Source organism: Tupaia chinensis, unplaced genomic scaffold, assembly GCF_000334495.1.
Source record: "Tupaia chinensis unplaced genomic scaffold, TupChi_1.0 Scaffold144899_1, whole genome shotgun sequence".
Classification (NCBI taxonomy): domain Eukaryota; kingdom Metazoa; phylum Chordata; class Mammalia; order Scandentia; family Tupaiidae; genus Tupaia; species Tupaia belangeri.
Window position 1 is genome coordinate 3,903,219 of NW_006204759.1, and position 24,751 is coordinate 3,927,969.

Below are 24,751 nucleotides of genomic sequence, written 5' to 3' on the forward strand. Positions count from 1 at the left end.
GGACCCGGGTCTCAGCATCGTTGCGGGGGAGCCGTGGGTGTCCCAGCAGGGAAGGTACCCTTTACGGCTGTGCCAGGAGACCCCTGACGTGCAGCCTTGGTCTCACTCCCCTGTGGTTGTGCCGCCTCCCTCGGAGTTCCCTTCACACCCTACAGGCCCATCCGGCTGCTTGGCTCTACCCTTATAAACCTTCTAGGTTTTCTTGGCCTTCACAGTGAAGCTCAGGGAAGGAGGCCCACTTGGGAGCCATGCTGGGGGGAAGGAAGTGACGGGGGGGCAACCTGAGCTCATCAGCCTTCAGCTGGGGCATGGAACATGTCAATGCCGGACGGGACAAGGTGCTGGGCCTCCAGAGTGTCAGGATTCGTGTCCCTAGCACCCTTCACTCCCTCTGAATGAGCTGCAAGAGGCTCCTAGCTCTGAAGAGTGGGAACAAAACGGACCCAGGAGCCCAAGGCGGTCTGAACAGGAAACCCTGAGAGCAGAATTATGTGGTTGGGCTGTCTCCATAGCCTAGCGGTTAACGGAGCCAGATTCTACATGGCCAACTGCAGTCGGGCTCTGGAGGCTTGAAAAACATGTGGGGTGGGCGTGCATGCCCAAAATCTCAACAGGGTGGAGAAATGGAGGAGAAAGGATTGTTTTGTGACCACACCCCGTGGAGGTGCTTTCTCTCTTTATTTCTCTGTGTCTCTCTGGTAAGCACATGTACCCTCTGACAATGAAAAAAAAAATAAAAAGCCTGGTATAAGCCCCAGCAGGCCTCCTCATGAGCTGCGCCACATTCTCCCCGTGAGCCCACTGCCACCTTTCTAAACCTGCCCCGTCCACGACCACCCATTCCTGAGCCCTTGTAGCAGTCTGTGGACCCCAAGTGCATCTCCTGCCTTCCCCGTGTCACCCACAGCGAGGCGGCCAGCGTCTGTCCTGGCCTGCTGTCGGCTTCCTGGTGCTCTCATGGCTCTTCGTCTTCGTCACCATGATTGTGGCAGCGGTCGGGGCAACCACATGGCTGCAATTTCTCTTCTGCTTCTCCTACATCAAGCTCGCAGTCACGCTGGTCAAGTATTTTCCACAGGTACTTCCCGGGCCTTCCTGCCTTTTCACGTGGCCAGTGGGCTAGAGGTGAGAGGTACTGAGCCTGGGCCCTGCTCCCAGGGGGCAGCTTCTGTCAAGGCAGGGAGACAGCATGGAGAGCCTCAGTGGACGTAGAGATCTGGGGGCCTGGCGTCAAACACATCCCGCCCCACAGCCAGAGAGGTCCAGACAGTCTCCCAGGTCAAGTGTGCAGGAGCTGCCGACTGCAGAATTCTAGTCATGAAAAGGCCTCGCCCCCTTTTCAGCTTCTGCAGCATTGGGAACTCTGGAAGGAGGGTGTCTTGGCTAAGAAACAGGGCTAGACCCGTAAGGGGGAGAGTACTTTGTTCTGTAGGCCAGGGAGGAGAGGGGGGCTCCAGGCCAGGGCAGCCTGCACAGAAGCACTGCAGAGTGCCCAGCCTGACTGCCAAGCAATGGCAAGAATGTTGAAGGCAGGAAGGTCCAAGGGGACTTGGGAGGCTTCTAAGTAACGGAGGGTCTGGAGGGAGGTTGGGCCTCAGTCTCTGAGTGTGGGAAGGCTTGGGGCTGGGAGAGCTGGGAGGCAGGAGCCCCAGTTGGAGATGATCAGAATTGCCAGGATTAGAGAAGTGGCAGCAAGCTTGGAAGAGGGCGGGAGGGGACAAGACAGGCCTGACTGATGGCTGGCTGGGAGAAGACCACCAAGAGGCCAAGACCCTCCCTCCCAGTGGTAAGAAGGGTGCTCGCCCATCAGAGATAGCCAGAGCCCCTGTGGTTTTGGAAGAAGGCTGTGTGACACCGGCAGCAGGATGGGGGAGGACCTCCAAGCAGGACCCACTCACCAGACCAAGGAAGTCCAAGCTGAGCAACTCCAGCCCACCCATGGTGGAGGCAGGAGTTAACCCCACTCCACAGATGGGGAAACTGAGTCTAGGCGAATTCTATAACTTGCCCAGGGTAACAGCTCCAATGGTAGAGCCGGGTTTCCAGGCCCGGAAGCCTGACTCTAAGTCCACATTAAGCGTGTGAAGTTGGGCTGAATCTGGGGAGGATCTTCATTGGGAGTGAGAAGAATCCAAGTTGCTGGGAAACCAAGATAAGCCTTGTCCATTGGGAAGCCTTGTCCTTGTCCTCAGAGAAGGTGGGAGGAAGCATCTGCCCTCTCTCCAGGGTGGTTATGAGGCACAGGCAACAGAGGAGGGGGCTTGGCATGCAGATGAGACCCCAGGACCACCCAGACTGTTCCCTTGGCTGAGGCTGGTCAGAACCCAAGGTCACTGTGTTCCTTGGAGCCAAGGCCCAAGCACAGGAGTGGGAGGAATCAGAGCCACTCTTGTTCGCAGTGGCAGTGTCACAAGGCGCGTAGGCAGCCGTCTTGCCTCCTCACTGCTTGCTGTCTCCCTGTCTGTCTGGCGCAGGCGTACATGAACTTTCACTACAAAAGCACCGAGGGCTGGAGCATTGGCAACGTGCTCCTGGACTTCACAGGGGGCAGCTTCAGCCTCCTCCAGATGTTCCTTCTGTCCTACAACAACGGTGAGTCGCCAGCGTGCTGCTCACCCACCAGGATGCCCCTGCCCCTCAGCCCTGCAGGCTGGGAATCCAAGCCAGCACCCCCCACACCCCGCCCCAAGAAAAACTGGCTAGGGGCCTCTGCAGCTGGAGGATTTGTGGTTTTCTGGGCAGATGAGGACTACTCCCCCGTATCCCCACAGCCCCATATGCTCAGGAGCTGCCAGCCTAAAACCAGATTCTGTCCCCTCTGGCCGTTAACAGACCAGTGGACGTTGATCTTCGGAGACCCAACCAAGTTTGGACTCGGCATCTTCTCCATCTTCTTCGACATCGTCTTCTTTATCCAGCACTTCTGTTTGTATGGAAAGAAACCAGGGTACGACCAGCTGAACTAGCAGCCAGGGACTAAACAGCTTGGGCCTGTGCCTGGTGGGGAAGGCTCCACCCTGCGAAGGCCAGGGGAGCCGTCTGGCATTCAGGGCTGGCCCAGTGTGCCGCCAGAAGCGCCCTCTTCTTCAGCGCCAGATGCCTTAAACTCCAACCAACCTGCCTCTGTCCAGGCCCCTCCAAGCCAGGGAGGAACCTCCCTCTGGGACAGACACCTGACTGTTGCAACTACAAGCCTGACCTCTGGCGGCCCCTCCCAGCCTCCGTAGAGGTCTTGCTCCTTCCAGGCCTCACTGGCCAGGCATCTGGCCCTCCTGCATCTTGATGCCACCGTCTCTCTTTTCTTTAAGGCCTCAGGCAGCATACACAGGTTCTGGCAGCCGTCTCAGGCAGGACTGGGCGCTGAGCTTGCAGCCGAAGGCCTTCCCCCAAACAACCAGTGTTTCTGGGAGCAGCTTGAAGGGCTGACCTTGCAGCTGGGAGAGCCAAGGGCGTTTGGCCGATGCTATGTTCCCGGAGACCAGGCAGCCAGCTGGGTGGCTGACCGACTTGGAGGTGCTGGCGCTAGTGGCGGAGGGGTTAGGCCTGGGGGTCCTTCTCTGAAGGCCACATTCCTGACATCTATTCTGGGTAACTCGCCTTCCATGACTGCAGTAACAAGCACCCAGGCCAAAGTCTGGTGAAAAAGCATTCCTGAGCCCTGGAGTGCCCAGCCGATTGGTTCTGAACCAGACCCATGCCCAGTGCCCTCTGGATGTTACCACAGAGTATCACACTAACTCCTTTCAGCTTTTCTGGAGGGATGTGTTGGAAGTAGCTTACTGTGTTCTGCCCTCGTTCCTACCTCACTCTCCCACAGTCAGACCACACCCACTGCTCCTTACCCAGCATCGGGAGTGTAGGACACACACACACACTCATTCTCTCTCTACCAGCTGTGCCTTACAGGCCTGTTAGGCCTGCCGCTTGGTGAGAGTAGCTCCCCTGGAGGGGAGGACAGACCCCCCCACCCCTTCCCTCACTTTTCCCAGACCCCCTACCCAAGACTCACCAACTTTTTGGCTGTTCAGGAGCCTCAGGTGAGAACCTGAGACCACCTCATGCAGTTCTCACAGGTCCAGCCCTGATCTCAAACCTCCCTCCCAGCCCCTCTGTTGCCCCTCAGGAGGCGGGTGGGGGTCTGAGGGTGTGCCTTGTCCATGCCTCACATGTGTCAATCCACTCTGACTCTTGACAAGATCCACAGGAGGGGCCTGTGACCTTAATTAAAACCTGACTCGTTTTCCTTTCTGCACATTCTTGAGTGTTTACTAGATGCAGAAGGCAGGGTACTGGCTGTCAGAACTTGGGGCTTAGGGAGCCGACCTGGCTCACCTCGTCGTGTAAGGAAACGGTAGGGTTGTGAAGTTCCTGATGCAAGGTGGCTGCGTGCTGACCCCACACATCACAGAGAACCCTCTTGGGTAGTAGAAGACGCCTGCCAGCCAGGGCCAGGTAGGTCTGACAGGTACTGTGTTTTTGCCATTACCAAGGTGTGCTCCTCAGGCTACAGATGTGATTTGAAGGGGGTGCTATGACTGAGAGCTGGGTAGTAGGGGGGCAGTCTTACTCTCCAGATTCTGCCTCTATCCAGTTGTAACACAAAAAGGAATTGAAGGTCTTGTTCCCTTCGGCAGAGACTGCAGTCAGACCAAAACCACAGCCCTGTGACCTGCAGAAGCATGGTAGGGGCCACACTGCAGAAGTGGGAGAGTTCAGATTCTCAGCTTGTCTGTAAGGGTCTGATCTGGCAATGCTAGGTGGGTCTAGGCCTGAGAACACCTCAGAGCTGGAAGGCAGAGGGCCAGAGACTCTCAGCTCTGCCACTGCCACGAGCTCGCCCAGAAACGTGGGTTTGTGACCTTGGCTGTGATATGCTGAGTGCTTCTACGTGTCTTAGGAGTTAGTTTTCCCCTAAGGTATGCAGGAGATCCCTTCCAGGTAGGGTTGAGAATAGGTTACACGAGGGGAGCTAGGGGCACCTAGGAACTCCCCACTGACACCCAGGACCCCCAGACTCCCTGCCCCATGCAGTGACGATGCTGCCAGATGCTCCCACAGATATGGCCTTTGCCAAGCACAGTGTGTTCACTGAGGTGTCCAAGCTCTGTCAACTGCAGACTTCAGGCAGGCGGGCCTAGGCATGATTGAGCTTTGTCCCAGATCAGCAAAGACAGGTCAGCCATCCTGAAAACCAGAGCTCTCGCTCCATCTGATCCACCCCCAAATTCTCTACCCCATGCCTCAACAAAGATCCCTTGTAAATTCCAGCGTCATTTATTGGGAGTGGAGGAGCATGGTATTGCCCCATTTCCACTGTAACCAAAGTAGGGGTCATTCGTTCACTAAGAGCAGTTCCCAGATGTGAATTAGTAAGCTAAATTCAAAAGTAGAATTGGCATCTCCAAATAGTAAGATAAAAATGCTTTGTATCAAAGTTGTGATTAAAAAAATACAAAAGTTAAATCCACAGGCATAGAAGGAAATGGCAATCCTGAGAGCTGCCCGGAAGCATCAGCCTCGAACTTGTCTAAATCCTGTAAGCAGGCAAACCCTGGGGAGGCCAGCACCCCTCAGGGGAGTGGGGTGAACAGGGAGTCTGCCCAGCTTCCATCCAGACAGTGGTGCCTCTGGCAGTGTGTGGGTCCAGTCCCGCTCTGGGCAGTGCAGTTGGAAAGGCATGGGGACAGACACTGCAGAGTTGGCATGAGGGCAGGGCCAAACCCTGCAGCCAGGGCAAAGCAGGAAAGCCCCCACACTGGCATGTCCCAGCTTTGGCAGCTCTCAGGAAGTGGTGCCTCCTGCTCACCCAGGCACTGCTGTGGCCGGGCAGCAGGTCTGGGGACTACACTGTAGTCCCTGCAGACTGGCCACCACTTAGCTCCAGGCCCTTCTGATCCTTAGTGTCCAAGGGAGAGAGCTGGACCCAGAACCTTAGGCCTGGGTGGGAGGGGAAGGAAGACTGGGATCAGCTGTTGCCCTTCCAAGCTCAGGCCCAGAACTTAGCAGAAGCCAGGATGAGGGGCGGACAGCGTGTGGAAGTGTGTCACTGTACAAAGAGGCGGCGGGCACGAGTTGGGGACCCTGCAGGTTGCTAGGACAGCATGGACTGCTGCACGGCCTTCTGCAGTGACTGCCGCGTCACCAGCAGGCGCACCACCTCCTCCGATCGCTTGGTGAGTCGCTTCCGGGCCTGGTCGTGTGTGACCATGGTCATGTCCCAGCCGTTCACCTGGCCCAAAGAGAGAACACAGCCCACCTCAGTACCTGCCCTCTGAATCTGGAAGCAGGGCTTCAGGGGGTCTGGGTCACCCAAGAAGGTCCCCATGCTGATATTCCCAAACTGGGGATGCCAAGCACCATAGCCACAGCACGCAGCAGCCAGCCAGCTTTCTTTGGGAGCAATCCCAGCATGGGTTCCAGAGTGACTTCGGTGAGTACCTTCTGGCTGGGAGGCAGGGGCAGCCCCCACCCCCAACAACTTCGGCCCCTCTGTCCCAAACCTTCCTTGGGATACATTTTACCTGCATGATCTTGTCTCCAATCTGCAGCCCAGCGATTTCAGCAGGGCCTCCTTCAGACACCCGGGTGACATAAATGCCCTGGAAAGAGGTAGCACAGATCAAGCCCCATGGTCACAGTGCTGGCCCCACATCACAGAACAGGGCCCAGTATGGCATGCATACTGCCAGCTGTCCTGCCCCAGTGCCAGCCTCCCTCTACCACGCATGGCTGGTACGGGGGCAGAGGACGTCTTCCTAGGACTGCTCACTTTCCACCTAGTGCCCCACCCCTCCCAGCCCTACCCTTATTTATTCCCACCAGATCCTTTCTTGCACCTTCTTAGGACTGTCTGAAAGACAGGATGTTTGCTCCTTCCATGCAGCCCTAGGAAGCAGACACCCTCCCACCTCAGGCCTCTGTACCCCATGCAGATTCCCAGGCCCCCAGACTCCCTCACCTTGTCTGTCTTATCTTCTGAGAAGGGATTCTGGGAGGGATCCTGATCAATTCCACCTCCAATGCTGAAGCCCAGGATCAAGTTCTCACCTTGACGCAGCTTGTGAATTTCAACTCTTTGCTGGCAAAGAAAAAAAGCAAGTTGAAGGTAGGAGGAGGGTGGAGAATGAATCTGGTCTGTGTCCCAGCAGGAGCCTCAGGCTACTGGGCCAGCTCAGAACCATGCCAATGGGGTGGGGCCCAGGGTCCTCTGCAGGAATCCTACTGGCTACCAGCCTAGAGGCCACATTAGGCCACGCACACAGCCCTCTGCCCTCAACCTCTCCCCTCTACCCTGTTCATCTCAGCACCAGCCTTAGCCATGTACTCTAAGCCCCTCTTGGCCCGCTGCTGGCTGCTGTGGGTGGAAGGCCCCTGTCCCTAGGGAAAGGGGTCAGCCACCTTGCTGAGGCAACTCACACTGCTGAGCCAGCCCTGACAAGGACAAGACAGGAGGTGCCTGGGAAAAGCAGAGACATTCAGACTTGCACAGAAAGGAGGAAAGGCTTCCTGGCCATGGGAATTAGAGCAAAGGTGGGAAGAACCTGTGGACACATTATGAGACTCGAGTGTACGTGCAGGATGTGGAACTGGGAGGTGACATGAGGCCAGAAGATGAGGCTGTGGGATGCAGGCCCTCCAGATAGGAGGAGGAGGACCTTGCTATGCCCCAGACCCCACTCTTGTGTAGGTGACAGGAGTATTCAGGGCTTTCCCACCACGCTTTTGGGGGGCTGTGTCCACCAACTGTGCCAGGCTCATTATAAATCCCTCAGCAAGTAGCCTCCCGTCACCAGATCCAGTCAGACCTGATCACCCCAAAAGCAGAGAGTTTTAATAATAAGAAGAAAAATTTAGAAAGAAGGTGATTTGATCTGGACCTGAGAAGGCTCACAAAGGAGGGGAGGTTTGCACCAAACCTTAAGGGATGGTTAGTTTAGCCATCTGACCTTAATCTTGAACCCGCTGGAATTGGGGACTCTGGCAAGGCATGGTCAGGTTTGATACCAGAATGACCACTCAGGTGGTCAATAGGGGGATGGATGTCTCATAGAGGTGGAGGTCAAGGGACATGAGCTACCTGGAAATTGATGGATGCCCAGAAACCATTCAGATGGGCAGCCAGAGGAAAACGAGCAGGTTGAGTTAGAGTTCCAAGAGCCACCAGACAGGTGTCCAGAAGGCAAATGGGTTTATGGAGCCAGAGTTCAGAGGAGAGGCCAAAATGGTTTGAATAGTCTTAAAATAACCACAACATGGGAGAGGATAGGGACTGGAGAGAAACACCCCACACACACACTTTATCCCTATCCAAGACAAGAAGAGAGGCCAGGCTCAGCCTCAGGTGTCACTGCATGCAGGGGGACAAGAGTTTGGTTCCTGGACCAGCCTAAACATGCAGGGCACAACAGCCTGCACCTATAACCCTAGCTAGCTGGGAGGCAGGGGGTGGGGGGATGTCACAGCATGACCAGACCCTGTCTAAATCACCTCTCTCTCTGTCCCGCTCTCATAGTTAAAAAAGAGGGTTGGGAGGGAGACCAGCCCCACTTACCATGCTCAGGCCTGCTCTGGTATTGGGGGGTCATGGTCCTACAGCTTTGAGGAAGGCCCTTTTAGGAAGGCTGTGGAGCCAGCCATGACATGAGGGAGTGGCAGCAGGAAGCATGCCACCTGAGGTACAGGCAACATGGCTCCTCCGATCTAACACCTTTGCATCTACCTCCAGGTCAGAAGAGAATTCAGGCCCTGGGGCTGGGAGACATGGCCCTGTTAGACTTGCTGGGTGAGGTCAGACAGCAAACTTCCTGTGGCTCTGCACCCCCTTTACTCCAGCTGAGGGGCAGACCTGGCCCGTTCTCTCTAGGGCAGCTAGGGATCTGGAAATGCCAGGCTGTTGCAGGCAGGGTGAAGCTTAGGACAGCTGTCAGCTGGTCTAGCAATGCTCCGACCTAGCCAGGGCCTGAGAGAGTGCTGTATGCTCACCCCCAGGTGCCACCCTTATCAGTGAGTGGTTTCCTTGCCTGCAGCGCCTGCCTGACTGCCCTCTGGTACACCCATTTGAGAGAGTACAGCCAGTCTGATGGCTCCAGGGCTACTCACTGCCTGTCTGCCAGGCATTTTTGCTTTCTCTCTGAAGCCTCTGGGGAGCTAGATGGGAGACTGGCGTCCAGACCTTTCTGGGACTCAAGTGTTCCTCCTACCTTGGCTATCGGGATGGCCTCTAGACCCCATCCAGCTGTGCAAGGGCGTCTCAGTCTAATGTCCCAGCCTCCCCGCCTCTTTTTTGCCTACTCTATTAACACCAGGTACCCAAAACAAGCCAGAGGCCTGGGCTGATCCTACAGGGTCTCCTCGGGTCTCTAGTGCCTGATCGTGAGCCTGGACTTTCCCCGACGGCCTGGAGGTCCAGAGAAAGTTCAGAGAAGGGTAAAGCCAGTTTTACGATAATCACTTTGGACGCGGAGGGTGGGTCCGAGGGACAAGGCTGGACGGGAAATGGGAAGGGGCTAAGCAAAGGCAGGCTCAGGTCAGCCCCACCCCTCGATCTCCCTCCATCGGGTGGCGGCGCCGGCTGAAGCGGAGGAAGCACTTCCTCATTCCAGAGGCCGCGATTCATGGACGTCGGGGCCGGCACCCGCCCCCCCTTCCCCCCCGCGGCTGCCCAGCTGGGGACACGGAGGCCCGAGAAGGGGGCGCTTTTCCAGACACCCACAAGCCGAAGCACTTCTCCCGCGTCCTCCCGGTGGTAGCTGGCAAGAATCTACCGCTGCGGCGATTCCACCGAGGAGGGGAAGCTCTTGGGTCACAGCCATCTCTGTTTTGTGGCTGGCGGAAGGTCTGGCCCCGCGGCAGCAGAGCGAAGACCGAAGCCCTGGTCGCCAGTTTACAGGAGTCCCCGGTTCGCTGCTCTGTCAACCCGTCTGGGTCTCAGTTTACCGCTCTGCGAAATGGGAAGCCGAGACGGGAAGGAGCCCGCGCGAGTGCACTCACCACCACGGCGGTGACCGGCTGGCCCGGGATGTAGGACATCTCGACCCCAATCTGGTAACCGACTGAGGCTGGGTGCAGTCCGCTGCCAGAATCCCCGCGGCCGCGCCCTCTCTGGTTAACAAAGGCAGCCCTGCTCGGCCCGCCCCCTCATGAATAGTCAACAAACCGCCAGCCAATCACCGGTCGGAGCGCTATTGGGCTTTTAGAACTCCGGGTGCGTGCTTAGAAAAGCAGGCAGAAGTGGGTTCGTGCCCTTGGCGCCCAGGGCGCAGGCGCGGGAAGGCGGGGCAGGGCCTGGGCGCATGTGCAGTCCAGGCCCTCCCGGCAGCCTCCAGCGCAAGATGGCGTCGCGGGAATGTCTACCGCTGCCTGTCTGAGAAAACGCCAAGTGACCGGGTCCGCCGCTGTACTCCAGGTAACGGGGCAAGTCTGGCTGGGGGATGCAAGTGTGCTGCCGCCCCCGCCCCGAGCCTTCGCCTTCTCGGCGTCTTTGGGAAGTCCGAGACCCAGGAGTGGTGCCAGGTCTCGGAAGCCTCCGGGGGGAGGGGGCGGCGAGAACTCAACTCGCCAGTTCCGGGCGCTACTTGTAACTTAGTTTTCTCCGCAGCTCCGCGTTGTTCCACGAGAAGGCTAGAGGCTGAGTCCCGCCGGGTGCGATGGCCGCGGTGGTGGCCAAGCGGGAAGGGCCGCCTTTCATCAGCGAGGCTGCTGTGCGGGGCAACGCCGCGGTCCTGGATTACTGCCGGACCTCAGTGTCAGCGCTGTCGGGGGCCACGGCCGGCATCCTCGGCCTCACCGGCCTCTACGGCTTCATCTTCTACCTGCTTGCCTCCATCCTGCTCTCCCTGCTCCTAATCCTCAAGGCAGGAAGGAGGTGGAACAAATACTTCAAATCACGAAGACCTCTCTTCACGGGAGGCCTCATTGGAGGCCTCTTCACCTACGTCCTGTTCTGGACATTTCTCTATGGCATGGTGCACGTCTACTGAAATGGGGGCAGGGGTGACTTTTTTAAAAAACCAGATTGGGAGGACTGTTGCCAGAAATTAACGCCGTGTAGACTTACTTAGTTTTTAAAATGTTGAATTCGCTGCTTGTTCTGTAACGTTATAAATAATTTATATCTGAAGACGGAGAGCCTGTAATATTCTTCAGATTAAATGAAGCGTGAGACACCTTGTGGAGTTCTTTCCTACCTTAATGCATAGACTGTGATGGGTGCAAAATTGCCAAGATTGGACTCCTGGAGCTGGGACTGGGCTTTCACTCTCTGAAACCTCTTGCATTTATACATAGGCCATCCAGAGAGGCTCTAGGGCCTAAATAAGGAGAGAACTTGTTATCCTAAGAATGAGTAAGAGTTAATATTCATTCCCAGGCCTTGTGCCTTGTACTTTCTACACTCATTATCTCATTTCATTCTGACAGACAACATACGGTATTGTTTTTAGTTTTTTGTGGTTTTTTCCCCCCAGGTTTTTGTCATAAGGTATGTATGCTTGAGAGGGCAAGTGAGAAATCATGGTCATGCCACAGTCCCTCCTTCTGGGATTTTGGGCATGCACACACACACACACCCCTAGTGTAATTTTTAAGCTGCCAGGTCCTTGAACTATAGTCGGCCATGTGGGAATCCAGCACCTTAACCATTACACCGCTTGCTGGCCCTTGATGTTTTTATATCAATCTGTTGATGAGGAACCTGAGGATCAGGTTAAATACTTCTGCCAGAGGAGGCACAGCTAGGAAGAGGCAGAGCCAGGATTCAAGTGCAGGTCTCTTAATTTGTCCTAACTGCATTGACTGACTGCACATGCACAGCATTCTCTCTTGCTGACTTCCAGGTATGGTGTCTTTGCAGTTTCATTTGTCCTAGAAACAGCTATCTTTATAGCAGAGAAAAAAATATTCATTTTTTGGGGGGATTGGAAATACGGGTAGTGAAGATTAAACAAATTGGACATTTAAACTAGACTTTTGGCTTGTTTAGGGTGTAAACATAATCTGTGATCTTTCCTTGTCAGGAGGGTTATTTTAGAGTAAAATGCATTTGTTTAATTGAGAAATGCTGCATTGGAGTTATAATGGTGAGCACATTGTTTATGGAATTTATAGTCTAATAGGGATGACAATTTTCTAATAAATATTTAAATTAATGGCAAATGCTATGAAGAGAGTAAATAGAAACCCCAAACCTAGCCCAAGTTAAGGGGAAGGACTCAGGGAAGCCTTCTTTGAGGAAATAGCATTTCATCTGAAATCCAAGGTTAAATAACAGCCAAATGAAGTGTAGAGAAAAGGATATATAGGAAAGAGCATGTGTGAGGGCCATTGGGCAGGGAGAAGTGTGGCCTGTACCTGGAGAGTAAAAGATGAGACCATGAGGTAGGTCTAGACCAGATCTATGGAGGGCCATGGTGGGGAGTCTAGCCTTGATCATAGAGCAATTGGGGAAAGCCTTTGGAAGTTGTAGTTGGGAGCAATATGATTTCCATTTGGATTTTTCTCATAAAGGGTTCAAGAGAGGATTTGAGAGCTTAAACCCAAGTCCTTTTTCTTTTATAAACCATAGCTGCCCCCTGGCCAATAATGGAAGTGGATCTAGGACCCAGACTTGAATGCATTTTGGATTCAGGACCACATGCTCGCATATGAAGCCAAGAAGAAGATGAGGATACAGCTTTGCCTTCCTCTCAGTGAGCCCTTTTTCTCCTCACTAAAAAGCCTCACATTTATGGTTTGCATACTTCAGTACTCTCGAGGACTTCTCTGAGTAGGTAGGAAGGACTCATTCCTAATACAGAGAGGAAGGAGGAAGCAAAGGGGGTCTTGCTGGTAGGAGATGAGAGAGAAATAAGTGAGCTGATTTAGTTAACCATTTCCATATATATATATATATTTATATTGCCTGAGGGTACATGCACTTGCCAGAGAGAGTACCCCCCAAGGGGGAGTGGCCACACCTCAATCTCTTCCACTGCTCATTCCCATCAAGATACACATATATACACACTAGGGGTGTTTTTTCTTCAAGACACCAGGGCCAGTATTCAAACCACAGCCATGTGAGATCCAGCTCTATGTACTCTGAGGCCAGCCCACAATAAGTTTGAAATGTTCACTTTCATAGAAAGTATTAAGATGAATGTCCTCACATTTTATCATTTTATAAATTCGTAAGACAGAGGGTAAAAACTTGATTTCAAATATCTTCCATAGTTTTATCAGAGTATATTTGTTAAATGAAAACTACCAGTTTTATCAGTGCCTTCCAACTTTTTAATTTTTTTATTAATTTATTTTACATTCATTCACTGAGCATCATTACAACATACAAAATGTGACTTCCCACCCAGAATATACTGCATAGTGGCTTAATCATACATGTTACCAACAATTTTCCATTTCTTGTTTCACATATATATATATATGTATATATATTTTTCCAACTTTTTAATGCTAATGTTTGCTCATTTAAAGAGTTTCCATACTTTTCACTTGAATTTTTTGCAAGATAATGAGAAATGGAATATATTGCTTACTAATTGTTTCTTGTGTCTGTCTCTTGGTCTTGCCTTCTCCTTACATTTTCCTCTCAAACACAGGAAAACCCAAAGACAAATGGAAGAAAATTAGGACACATTTAAAATTGATACCTTTTATTGTTTTATAGCCAAATAAAAGTATCATGGAATATATATTTGGGCAGTCCCAGAAAATGTCTGCAGTCCTACCCCCTTTAATTCTGTGTACTGGCCTATGGAGAAACAGCTAGTAGACAGTTGTTGTCTTTTGGAAAACAGTCCTGGATCCTCCAGAGAGTGTGGTGAGGAAAGTCACTTTGCATTACTTAAACTGGGGGTGATGGGAAGGGGTGGTGGTTGGAGCCCAGTGGAACCCAGTTCCAGACATACAAGATGCCATTCCAAGTGGAGTGATTTAGAGAACCAACAGTGGAACCATCTGAGGGGCTCAGACACCTAGAGGAAGTCATACTCCCCCTTTACAACTGGTTTCCCGTTGTGGCAGTTAGCTAAGAAAGGAAGAGCTCATGAGGGGTGGGGGTAAAAAAGGCAGCTGTGATTGGTCAGTCCTGATGACCCCAGCCTCAGGAATGGAGAATATTTGGCTCTTTGATGGCTGGTCCCCATATCACATTGATAGCACCCAAGATACAAATTTTCCAGTGGCCAGCGTCAATGGTCTCCCAAAGGCATGAGAAAACGCGATCGCTTGGAAAAGACTAAGTGGATGGGCTAGGGTCTGAACATAAGCATATACAATTCATATGATCCTGGAATAGTTGAATGGAAAGGAGCTCTTGAGAGGCTGGCACACTTAATCTTCCCAGTGAGGCAACCAGTGACCAAAAAGAAAGGGACTTTCCCATATCTGAAAGGAGCTCAAGTTCCTCCATCTCTCCCCACTTAAAAGTGGTGCAACAGTGGTGCAGTAATAAAATGTTCCATGAAGCAGACCACGTGGAAGGGTGCAGATCCCTATCCAGAGACTCCCCAAGCATGTCGGGCGCATATGAGCCCATCACCTCAGGCTGAGTGAGGGTGGGGTGGATTTCCAGTGAGTTCTGGCTTTAGGATCCTGTCAGGGGTGCTGTGTCTTGTTTGTTTTTTCTGTGAGAGAGAGAGGGAGCCAGGCACTTCCAGCTGGGTCTTCATGCTGCAATCCACCCCTAGCCTCAGCCAGCCTGGATCACAGGCATGCCCACAGATGCCTGGTGTGCGTAGGAAGGGGGGTCTCCAGATGGAAACCGAGGACTTTCCCATGGGAATCCAGGCACACTACCTCAGCTGGCCTGAGGGTGCTTTCTCTCAAAAAGGATGAATAAACTTAAAATATACATGTACAAATAGATAAAAGCCAGTTTTTGTAAGACTAATGAGCCCTCCACTCATACCACATTATGCAGAATAAAAGATGGAGAACAGAAAAACTGGCAAAGTGTAACTGTCCAGAAGCTGTAATGGGATCATTGGCTTTTCTGAGCACAGGTCCTTGGTATGCAGTAGGGAGGTCCCCTGGAAAGTTTGCTGTCCCTGAAACAATTAGGTTAAGTCCTCCCAGGTAGTAAAGTCTAATGGGCAACGCTTGCAACTAAAGAAAAGCAACCTGGTGAAAAAAATTAAAAAAAAAAAACAGAATCCATTCTAGTCATAGTGCCTTCATCCAGTTTCTCAGCTGCTCCTTCCTATGTCAAAGCATGTCTTTATACATGTGGTTCCCTTACCTGGAATACTTTCCCCCTCACCTAGTTAGGCACCCTAACCTTTCAGATTTCAGCCCATGTGTCCCTTCCTTGGGGAATCTCCACAGGCTTAATTCTAGTTAGAAACTCACACTCTATTCAATCTGTGATGATAGCCAAGATCACTTAAGACTCAGTTCCCCACAAGACTGGAGGCACTGGAGGGCAGGGACTGTCCATGCTGCTCACCATGGTATTATGGGCAATGTAGTCCAACACCTGGCACATCACAGCACTCTATAAATATTTACTGACTGAATAACCGCAGGAAGACATTTTGTTCCAATACAAGACAGACTGTACAACTGTCCCCAAGTTATATGGCTGCTGCCACGTCATTCTCAAATCAGGTTAAAAGAAACTGGACTAAACCCTAAGCAGTCTTGACCCTTGCTCTTCTTACTCCCTCCCAACCATAAGAGTAATATACTAGATTATAAAACCCAACGGTTTGCTTTAGCGAGAACATGAAACGTCTAATCACCTAGGTATTTCACTTTCTATTCAAGAGCAGGTTGGGCTTGCAGACCTGTTGCCAAACAACTCAAAGCGAGGGGACTACTTCCTTCTGTTCTGGGCACCATGCCCTTCTGTGCCAATGGCAGCCTCACTGGAGAACTGCCAGGCCCCTTACAAGGACCCTCTTCAAAGGCCCATGGAGGATGCTCACTGCCCCTCCCCATGAGCTTCCAAAGAACACACCCCCTGGTGCCCAAGGAGCCCAGGAAGCACTTGGGGTCTCCTGCAGGTCCACTCAGACCACAGTGAGCAGTGAGCTGGAGTTTTCTCACCTTGGTGTACACGGAGATCCTCGCATTGCAAGGATAGGGAGAAGTGAGCTAGCTGGCTTCCCAGTCCAACATGTCAGTGTATTTCTTGTCAGAGGAGACTCGGTCTTACGAGGTAATACCAGAAACAGTTCATTCCTGAGTGAGAACTCACGTGACCAAGTGGGTTCTCAGCGACATAGGAAGCCTCTAGGAATTGGTAACACCAGTTGCCTCGGGAGTACTGGGGTGGGAGAAATACTTCTCATTATTCTTTTCTACCTTTTACGTTTCAAATCATGTAAGTATTACCTAGTCAAAATATTTTAATTTAAATAAATTGAGCATGATGCTGCTTTCAGGCTGGAGGTGTGGGGGAGGAAGGATCCTCTCAGTCTCAAGATAGCTCGTTTGTTAAGTCTGACCTAGAACTGGCACTGTCCACCAGAGCTGGCCTTTCCTTCCCCTCAGGATCAGGGCTTCTCACACGTTAATGTCACGCACATGGCCTGGGAACCTCATGGAAGAGCAGATTCTGATTTTGTAGGATGAGGAAAGGGCCTGAGACAACACTTCAACCAGGATCCCAGATGACCCTGATGAGGCTAGTCTATGGGACCCACCTTGAGTAGCCAGGTTCCAGGCAAGAGAGTTGTGCAAGGTGGGTAAGAAAGGTGGGGCAGGGGAGAGGGGAGTGAGGGCCTCCTTAACTACCCTTCATCTTAGCACTTCAGGCCAGGCCTCTAAGCCACGAAGGGAAGCCAGGCATGGACTCCTGGCCCCACAAACCACACAGGCAGACATGTCTTCCATCTGGGCCAGTAGAGCTTCTGGAGGCTAGGAGTCAGAAAGGAGCAGAGGCCTCTCTGCCTCCCCTCCCTGTCTTACCTAACAGGCTCAGAGTTGGCCTCTCCCCTTAGGAACCAGCTGCCTCCTGACTGGTCCAGTCATTTCCTGGTTGCTTCCTTGGCTACCTTCAAACCTTATCTCTGGGGACAAGGCCCCACATCCCCTTAGACAGCATCCAAGGGCTTCTTCTGAGCAACCATCATTCTTTACAGAGATTCGTGAAAGTCTCAGCTAAGGCCAGAGTGGCTGGACCTGGCTATGATGTCTCTGGAGGGGCTACACATGTGCCCCTATTCCCTGAGGGCCAGGTCAGCGTCTCATATAAGTGTCTCTTGGTTAGGGCCCAGCACACAGCATGCATAAATGGTTACTGTATGGATGAGCAAATGAATGTCCAACCAAGTTCTCGGAAAAAATCGAAACTCTCTAGTACTGCTCAGGCCCCCAACCTGACCTCCTCACTGGGCGCCTACTTTGCGGCCATCTCTTCTAGATCAGATCCACTTTGGCACTGGGAGGCTCCCCTTCATACACAACACAGAGCTGCAGCAAGATCCCCACGTGCAGGAGAGATGGCTGTGCCTGGAAGTCCCATCAGGTCCCAGGATGCCAGTTCAGAGCTGTGGGTGGTTCTGGCCCCAAAGTCTTCACGGAATCTGCTCTCAGCCAACACCTCTGGCCACAACTCCACTGTCTATGGGATCTGCAGCTGCTGTTCACTGGTGGTTTCCTTCCCCAGGTGGCCAGACCTGTGTGTGGGCAGGAGGGGTCACACAGAGGGCAGAGGTCATCAGGATCCCTGAGGGTGGGGCCACAGGGCAGCCTGGCTGGCAGCCCTGCAGGCAGCAGAGCATTCAGAGGGGTCCCTGGCTGCAGCAAGCCGTGTAGATGTTCAGGCGGTGGCCTCCAGAGCACCCAGCAGTAAACTGCAACTGCTGGGGTGGCAGCAGGAGCCTCCCACAGCCATAAGGTGTTGGGCTAAGACAAGCCAGGTGGCCATTCTTCCCTTACAGGGTATGGAGTTCAGCTGAGCACTTGGGAACTGCCAGTCATTGCAGAGAGCTCTGTACTTCGCCCTGCTGGATTCCCAGCCTCCACTGCTCCTTCACCCAGCTGCTGCATCCCCCCAGGCTTTCTTTCTCTCCCTCCCTGGTGGGCCCATCTCCAGCTGAGGCTGCCAACCCATGAGTCAGCAAGGAAGAGAAGTTGGGCTGGAGAAAAGGCCATCCCAGGGACCAGCAGTTTGCGTAATGGCTATGTCGCTGGACTCCCATGTAGTCGACTGCAGTTTGTGTCCTGGACCCGGTGGCTTAAAACTCACGCCGGGCGTGTGTGCATGCGTGCCCAAGATCCCGAGAAGAGAATGGAGGAGAAGGGACTGTGGCGTGACCATCCCCCCTGGGGGGTGATTTCTCACTTTCTGTCTCTCCATCTCTGTCTGTCTAGTGAGCGCACGTGCCCTATAGCAAAAACTTCTTAAAAAAAAAAAAAAGTGCTATGAATTTACAGGCTTTGCTCAGATTTGACATTCCCAATCTTTTCTGTGGGATATGAAGATATTATCCCATCCCCCAGGCCAACTACTACATATAAGCAAGGGATTTTTGGCCCCAACTCTCTACTCTCTTCCTATGGTTATGATGTCTATTTATTTTGCTGGAATGTTGAGAAAGATTAAAAAGATACTTAAGTCCTTCATAGGAACTAAACAAATACTAACCAGAACTAAACTAAACTAACTAAAAGACAACTCTTTTCCTCCTGAGAAAATTATAATGGCAAACTATGAAACTTGGCTCAGTATTAATAAGAACAGCACAAAGTTTGATTTTTGCAAACTAAATCATGATTAAATTTTATAAGTATGAATGCCTGAAAACCAGCTCTTCACAGATAACTTTTATTTTTTTAACAGAGATTTTTCTATAGTGTGCATGCACTCCCCAGAGAGACAGAGAGACAGAAAGCTAGAAATCACCCTCCCCCACCCCCCACCCCGGGAGGATGGCCACATTACAATCCCTTCTCCATTCTCCTCTCGGGATTATGAGCATGCATTCACATGCACCCATCATGAGTTTTAAGCTGCAGGGTCTAGGACTAGCAAATCTTGGTCAACTATGTGTGAGTCCAGCAATGTAATCATTACACCATATGCTGGTCCTCATAGATAATTTTTTTTTTTAATTTTGGAGAGGTTTTTGCTATAGGGCATGTGCACTCGCCAGACAGAGAGAGACAGAGAGACAGAAAGCAAGAAGTCCTTGTCCTCCTCCTCCTCCTCGTCCTTGTCTTTGGCCTCCAGGTCCCTGCTCTCTTTGACCCTGAGCAGAACACAATCTGTTGACCTGGATGGTCCTGCAGGGCACCTCACCTGGAGACTAAAATCCGCTGGCCCTCTGTGCTATCACCCTGGCTCCTGAGCAGCTCGATCTGGGCTGGATTTTGTAGTTGGGGCCCAGGGCACAGCCTAGAACCCAGGGCTGAGGGTTCAGGCTGCAGCTGGGCTCAGTCGGGTTGTGGTGGAGCCAAGGGAGCACCTAGGTGCCTATCCCAAGTCCTAGTCTCATCCTAGCTCCCCCAGAAAGTTCTCCCCCATCATGTCCACTACAGACACCAGGATTCCCCATCCATACTGTTCTACTTCTCCGAACACACACACCACCTTGCCCACAGCCTGAGAGACCCTGCAAAGAGGATCCTATCATTGGGGGGAGGGGGATCTGTTTTCTCCTTCCCTATCACCCCAGCTTCTCTCAATTCCAGCCCTCCAGGACCACCAAGTTGAATCCTGGAACGTAAGGGCTGGGAGGCACTATAAGTAAACTGTCTCAGCTCCTAGATAGAGGAACTGAGGCCCAAGGAAGCCTGGGACCTGTCCAAAATCACACAGTGAGACAGTGGCAGGGCCTGTAAGCCAGGCCCCCTGCATGTGGCCTGTGGTGGCCTCTTCTGCAGGCTATGTCAAGTCAAATCAGTTCTGCAGAGCACGTACCTGACCTAGCTCTCCAGCCCCTGCCACCACACCCCAGACGCCAAGATCACACCACAGTCAAGGTTCTAAGCCAGGCAGGGGCTGCAGGGGGGGAAGCAGCACTGACCTCACTTCCTCGAACTTCTTGTTACGATAAAACTCGCGCTTTTTGATGAAATAGATGAGCATCAGGTCACAGAAGAAACTCCCCTGCAAAGAGTTGGGGTCCCTGACTCAGAATCCTAGACTTCTGGAGAGTGCCCAGCCACCCGATGCCCTTCATTGCATTTGACCCTGCCATAAACTGTGAGGGAGACATCATTGTCCCTATTTAATAGATAAGGTAACTGGGCTCAGAAAAAAGCATGCTTAGCGGGCCCCATGATCTAGTGGTTAGAGCCAGATCCTACATGGCCGACTGCATGGTTTGAGTCCCAGTCCCAGTGGCTGTTTTTCAGAGGTGTGTCTGCATGCCCCAGTCACCCTAGGATAGAGAGATGGAGGAGAAGAAATTGTGGCATGACGACGCCCCCTTTAGGGGTGCTTTCACCTTCTCTCTCCCTCTCTGTCTCTGGTGAGGGCACATGCCCTCCAGCCATTTAAAAAAGGGAAGTTGGGGAGCAGGTGGTGTGGTTGAGACTAGACTCCCACATGGCTGACCGGCTCAAGTCCCAGACCTGGTGACTTGCTTTCTCACTTTCCTTACATCTCTCTGGTGAGTGTGCATACCCTGTAGCAAATTACAAAATAATAATAATGATAAATTAGAGTAAATAAATAATTCTTTAAAAAAAGGTGATGGACCCTTGTGCCAGGTCACAAAAGTTGGCCCATGGTGGAGCCGAAGTTAGCCTGCAGTCCCACCTGATCCCTACCCTGACCCCCATCCAACCACCCCTCCCACACATGTCTGTGGAGCACCCACTGCATGTCAGGGTGGGCACAGCTGTAGGAAGGATATGGACTCTGAGCCCCTCTGGGGACTCCTCCAGTGCAGGAAATACACATGCAAATTATGACACAGAGTGACAAGTCTGTATAGGGCAGAGGAGCAGAGCAGAGAGAATACAGCCTGGAGAAGGATTTCTAGCCTGAGTCTTGAGGGTGGAATAGGAGTTTCCGCAAGGCAAAAAAGGTAAGGACAATACAGAGGAGGAACAAGCTTGCCATGCCTGGGCAATGCTACAGGGCTGGTGGGGAAGAGTGAGAGACACTTCTGAAGAGGTGGATGGGGACCAGGCTGGCAAGCTTAGAATTCGAGGCCCTGGTCCTAAACATTTAGGTCAGGGCAGGCACTACTGCCAGGATCATGGGCATTTTAGAAAGATCCCTCTGGCAGTTAGGGTGAGATGGACGGGTAGGGGGTCTGAACCTAATCAAGGACACTGCAGCAGTGGTCAAGGAGATGACCAGGGCGGAGCTATCTGCTCACACTGGACTCGGGTTTCAGACCAGAGCAGGTGGTGTACATGCCTATCTTCTCCACCAGAGGGCGCCTCCACCCATAGCATGGGACCAGGGGCGAGGCTCCTAAAAGAGGAAGAGGGTGGAGGCGGGGCTGAAGGAAAAGCCAACAGTGGACCTAGTCTTCTGATCCTCGGCCCTGCACAATTTCCCCCCAGATGCCGGAAATGTTATTTATCAATACCTTGCTCCGTAGAGATTACCCCCTACCAGCATCTTTTCCTGCACCATTACTGCCATTTCACTGGAAGGACCTCCAGCAGCTCTGTTTCCTTTTCATTCATTTCATAAGAAAGTAATGGCCGAGGGCAAACTGCTCTCTTTTTTTTAATTGCTAAAGATCACAGGTTCTTCCCAGAGAGAGACACAGAGAGAAGGAAAAGGAGAAAGAACCTCCAGTGGGGCATGGCCACACCACAGTCTCTTCTCCATTTCTCCATCCTGTTGGAATTTGGGGGAACGCGCACACGCACGTACCCAGCATTATTTTTCAAGTTGCTGGAATCTGAACTGTAGTCATGTAGAATCCAGCTCTCTTAACCACTAGGCTACTCAGCCAGCCTTAAAGGCAAGCACCTCTCTCAAAAGGTCAACCTTAGGGCCAGTTAGTGACCTGATGGTTAAGGCAGCTGGAGCCCACATGCCCAACTACAGGTTCGAGTCCCAGACCCAGCTGCTAAACACTGAGTATGTGTGCATGTTTGCCCAAAATCCCAAAAGGAGGATACATGGAAGAGAAAGGATTGTGGAATAATCATCCCATAAGGTGTGATTTATTTCTCTCCCTCCCTCCACGAACATAAGTGCTCTCTGGAAAAAAAAAAAAAAAAAAAAAAAAAAAGTCAATCTTGGGTCCTGGTGGAATCCCCAGTGGGGCTGTTTTGGCTGTCCAGGCAGTTATGAGTGAAGCGTGGAGAAGGACTTGGGCACAAGGTACGCACTGAAGACTGCCATGTATTTTTAAAATTTCCAGAAAGACAGAGGGGCATTACAGAGATGTAAAGGAAGGCTCTTCCTGCCCTCCAGCCAGCGCTTCCTCTCCTGGGAGCCCGCTCCGCCCAGCTGCAGAGCCACATGCAAGGAAGGATTACCAGGCTGTCTCCCCAACCTCTCATCCTTTCAGTCCAGGAGTCCTCGGCTGGGGTGGCCTTTGCTCCCCAGGAGGCATTTTTGGTCACTGTGACTGGGGGGAGGCACTAGTATCCAGTGGGCAGAGGCCTGGCTGCCCTTTAAACATCCCACACAGGACAGCCCCACAACACATTGGGCCCCGGATGCCAATCGTGCCAAGGATGAGAAATCCTATAGATGGCCTAACCCCGCTCTCTCTTAGCAGAAATGGAGAAGAGACTTTAGAAGTCCAGAGGCTGACCTAGGAGCTCAGACAAAGGCCAGCCCACACATGGCTGAGACCAACACAGAGCAGAGCTGGGCAGGTGCCTCTCTGAGGGCAGCAGGTAGGTGTGAACTTGTAGGAAGGCCTTTTGCCCACTTCCTTCTGGGGTATTGGGCCACAGTCCTCCTGGGCAGTGACTACCCTATCCCTGCTGGCGCTGCCACCAGATCAGGAAGCAGGAAGCGGGGAGGGAGAGAAGTACTCACAACACCCATGAGCGCCAGCCCGGAGCCCACATTGATGATGGTGGGAATGATGCTGAACTTCCCTGCCTGCAAGACACAGACGAGGCGGGGTGAGAGAGACCCGGTGGACAGAGGGAGTCCCTTCTCCCAACACCCCTGGCCCCACCCCTCCCAGCTCAGGATGGGAGAACCACCCACACACCTTGCCGTTCACTATCACATCGAATCGAATCCCATAGGCCTTGATCAGGGTGCGGAACTCCACCCCAGCTGCATCTCGGTAATATTTGGCAAACCTGGAGAGAGGATCAGAGGACGCCTCAGCCTGCCTGGGCGCTTCCTGCCTTTGGCAGCACAGACCAGGCTGCTCCTAGGACTTACAAGCGTTCCCAAGACCCTGACTGTCGGCAGCCCCAGGAGAGGCTGTAGACCTGCTCACTGAGCCAAAGCTCTGCCAGGCACTCCCCATGGGGCAAGGGCTTTCCCACTGTGCTCTGGGCCACTGAATCACTGACGGAATCCTCCCAGTGGAGAAGCCAAGCCCGGCCCTACGGCGAGAGCGAGGCAGAGCAGGCTCTCTTCCCTGAGACCTGCACGTGGCTGTCCCTAGTCCCTCTGCTGGCATCCACAGCTCTCCCTGCACTCCTGCTCTGCCACTCACCCCAGGAAGGGGTACGATGATGCTGGTACCCAGGGAAGGACACGAGATGTGGTCAGAAATGCAAGGTGGCAATTACCTGAAATTGTACCCGGAGGAGACCGACTTTACCATTCTATTGTCCAGACGGCTAAAAGAATACTGCGGCGTGCACACGGAGGCGGCTTTATCAAGATCACAGTTCCATTCGATTTGAATTCCTATCACACCGCCCTTCATGAGAGAGAGACAGGTCGGTGCACAGAGCTTTCTGGAGATGGGTCGAAAAGCCACAGAGCTGCGCGGACAGAGGACGTGCTAAGGCGCCTGCGCGCCAGCGAGAGGCGCTGCTGGCCCGCGCGTCCTGGAGGTGCTAGCGCCGCTCTAGCGGGGGCTGAGAACACTGCGCTGCGCTGCCCAGGCGCTCTCTCTCTCTCTCTCTTTTTTTTTTTTTTTTTTTAAGTTTAAGTTATCTCTTCCATGAACCACAGCGATAAAGACAGAAAGGAGAAAGACCCTTAACAGGGTCTCAACACTGATCTACCCCCGGCCTCAGCCAGCCCCAGATCAGGGGTGGGGGGTCGTGCGGGTGTCTGGTGTACCTGGGGAGGTCTCCAGACCTGGACACGTGGTCAGCTATGCAAAGAACAGAGTTTCCCCTCCGCTCACTCTTCAGGAGAGAAGGAACTGCCCAGAGTGAGCACTTTCTATGGCAGGCGCTTCACACCCCAGCAGGACGTGCTGGTGGCTCCTTCCAGCTCCATCCCGGCAGATGCCCCAGAACCATGAGCTGTGCAGCAGCGCCGGGCTGTCCCCACTGAAGGCCCCCCACACCCCACCCCGCGCTCTGAGTGCTGACTCTGTCCCTCTGTCACAGCTAATGCTGAAACAGTGAGTCCCTGGAGGCGAGAGACTTCGCAGCCCACCCAAAGGTCCCCCTCCACACACACCCACTGTGCACCCAGGCCCCCAGGGAGGGCTTCGTGGGCCACCCACCTCTACGGCTATGTCCTGGAAGCTGCTCCCTGCCCAGCGGACCACCGACCCCAGGCGGAAGACGGGGCAGTTGTTCTTGGGGCTAAAGCGACAGGATTTCAGGAACTGTTTGTCCTTGACATTGGGCACATTGCTCCTGGGCGGAGACCGGAGACCGTGAACAGTGGGGAAAGGAGGGTGAGACTCTCTGTTCTCAGGCTTGGCCCAGGGGTCGCAAGGCCCCTCCCACC

General features: G+C 52.9%; 4 protein-coding genes across 4 annotated transcripts in view; 2 read left to right on the forward strand and 2 right to left on the reverse strand.

The window, feature by feature from the left end:
• CTNS (cystinosin, lysosomal cystine transporter) overlaps positions 1–4,252 on the forward strand; it is a gene marked incomplete in the record, with an annotated part of 20,635 nt that extends 16,383 nt beyond the window's left edge. The window contains 4 exon segments of the mRNA XM_014583840.2: positions 908–1,078; positions 2,475–2,592; positions 2,833–2,947; positions 3,309–4,252. Of these exon segments, the coding sequence (XP_014439326.1) occupies positions 908–1,078; positions 2,475–2,592; positions 2,833–2,947; positions 3,309–3,426 (522 nt within the window).
• A 1,006-nt stretch (positions 4,253–5,258) lies between these two features.
• On the reverse strand, positions 5,259–10,157 carry TAX1BP3 (Tax1 binding protein 3). The gene is made up of 4 exons (XM_006167592.3): positions 9,991–10,157; positions 6,959–7,078; positions 6,522–6,599; positions 5,259–6,229 (listed from the first exon to the last, which is right to left on the reverse strand). The coding sequence occupies exons 1-4, from the start codon at positions 10,027–10,029 to the stop codon at positions 6,092–6,094; spliced, it is 375 nt and encodes a 124-aa protein (XP_006167654.1). The 5' UTR covers positions 10,030–10,157; the 3' UTR covers positions 5,259–6,091.
• A 100-nt stretch (positions 10,158–10,257) lies between these two features.
• On the forward strand, positions 10,258–11,166 carry EMC6 (ER membrane protein complex subunit 6). Its single transcript, XM_006167593.3, has 2 exons — positions 10,258–10,405; positions 10,598–11,166. The coding sequence occupies exon 2, from the start codon at positions 10,647–10,649 to the stop codon at positions 10,977–10,979; it is 333 nt and encodes a 110-aa protein (XP_006167655.1). The 5' UTR covers positions 10,258–10,405; positions 10,598–10,646; the 3' UTR covers positions 10,980–11,166.
• Positions 11,167–19,135: 7,969 nt separating this feature from the next.
• Positions 19,136–24,751, reverse strand: part of P2RX5 (purinergic receptor P2X 5) — a gene marked incomplete at its 3' end in the record, with an annotated part of 17,650 nt that continues 12,034 nt past the window's right edge. The window contains exons 7-12 of the mRNA XM_006167624.2: positions 24,522–24,657; positions 23,626–23,759; positions 23,091–23,184; positions 22,910–22,975; positions 19,971–20,053; positions 19,136–19,193 (exon numbers count right to left, since the gene is read on the reverse strand). Coding sequence (XP_006167686.1) covers positions 19,136–19,193; positions 19,971–20,053; positions 22,910–22,975; positions 23,091–23,184; positions 23,626–23,759; positions 24,522–24,657 — 571 coding nt within the window. The remainder of the gene's footprint in view (positions 19,194–19,970; positions 20,054–22,909; positions 22,976–23,090; positions 23,185–23,625; positions 23,760–24,521; positions 24,658–24,751) is intronic.

Bases quoted from the DNA above. Each gene is read 5' to 3' on its own strand.
- TAX1BP3 (XM_006167592.3), bottom strand. From the start codon at position 10,029: ATGTCCTACATCCCGGGCCAGCCGGTCACCGCCGTGGTG. The intron at 7,079-9,990 runs GTGAGTGCACTC...TTTCTTTGCCAG, and splicing joins AGCCGGTCACCGCCGTGGTG to CAAAGAGTTGAAATTCACAA. The intron at 6,230-6,521 runs GTAAAATGTATC...TCTTTGGGCCAG, and splicing joins TTGGAGACAAGATCATGCAG to GTGAACGGCTGGGACATGAC.
- EMC6 (XM_006167593.3), top strand. From the start codon at position 10,647: ATGGCCGCGGTGGTGGCCAAGCGGGAAGGGCCGCCTTTCATCAGCGAG.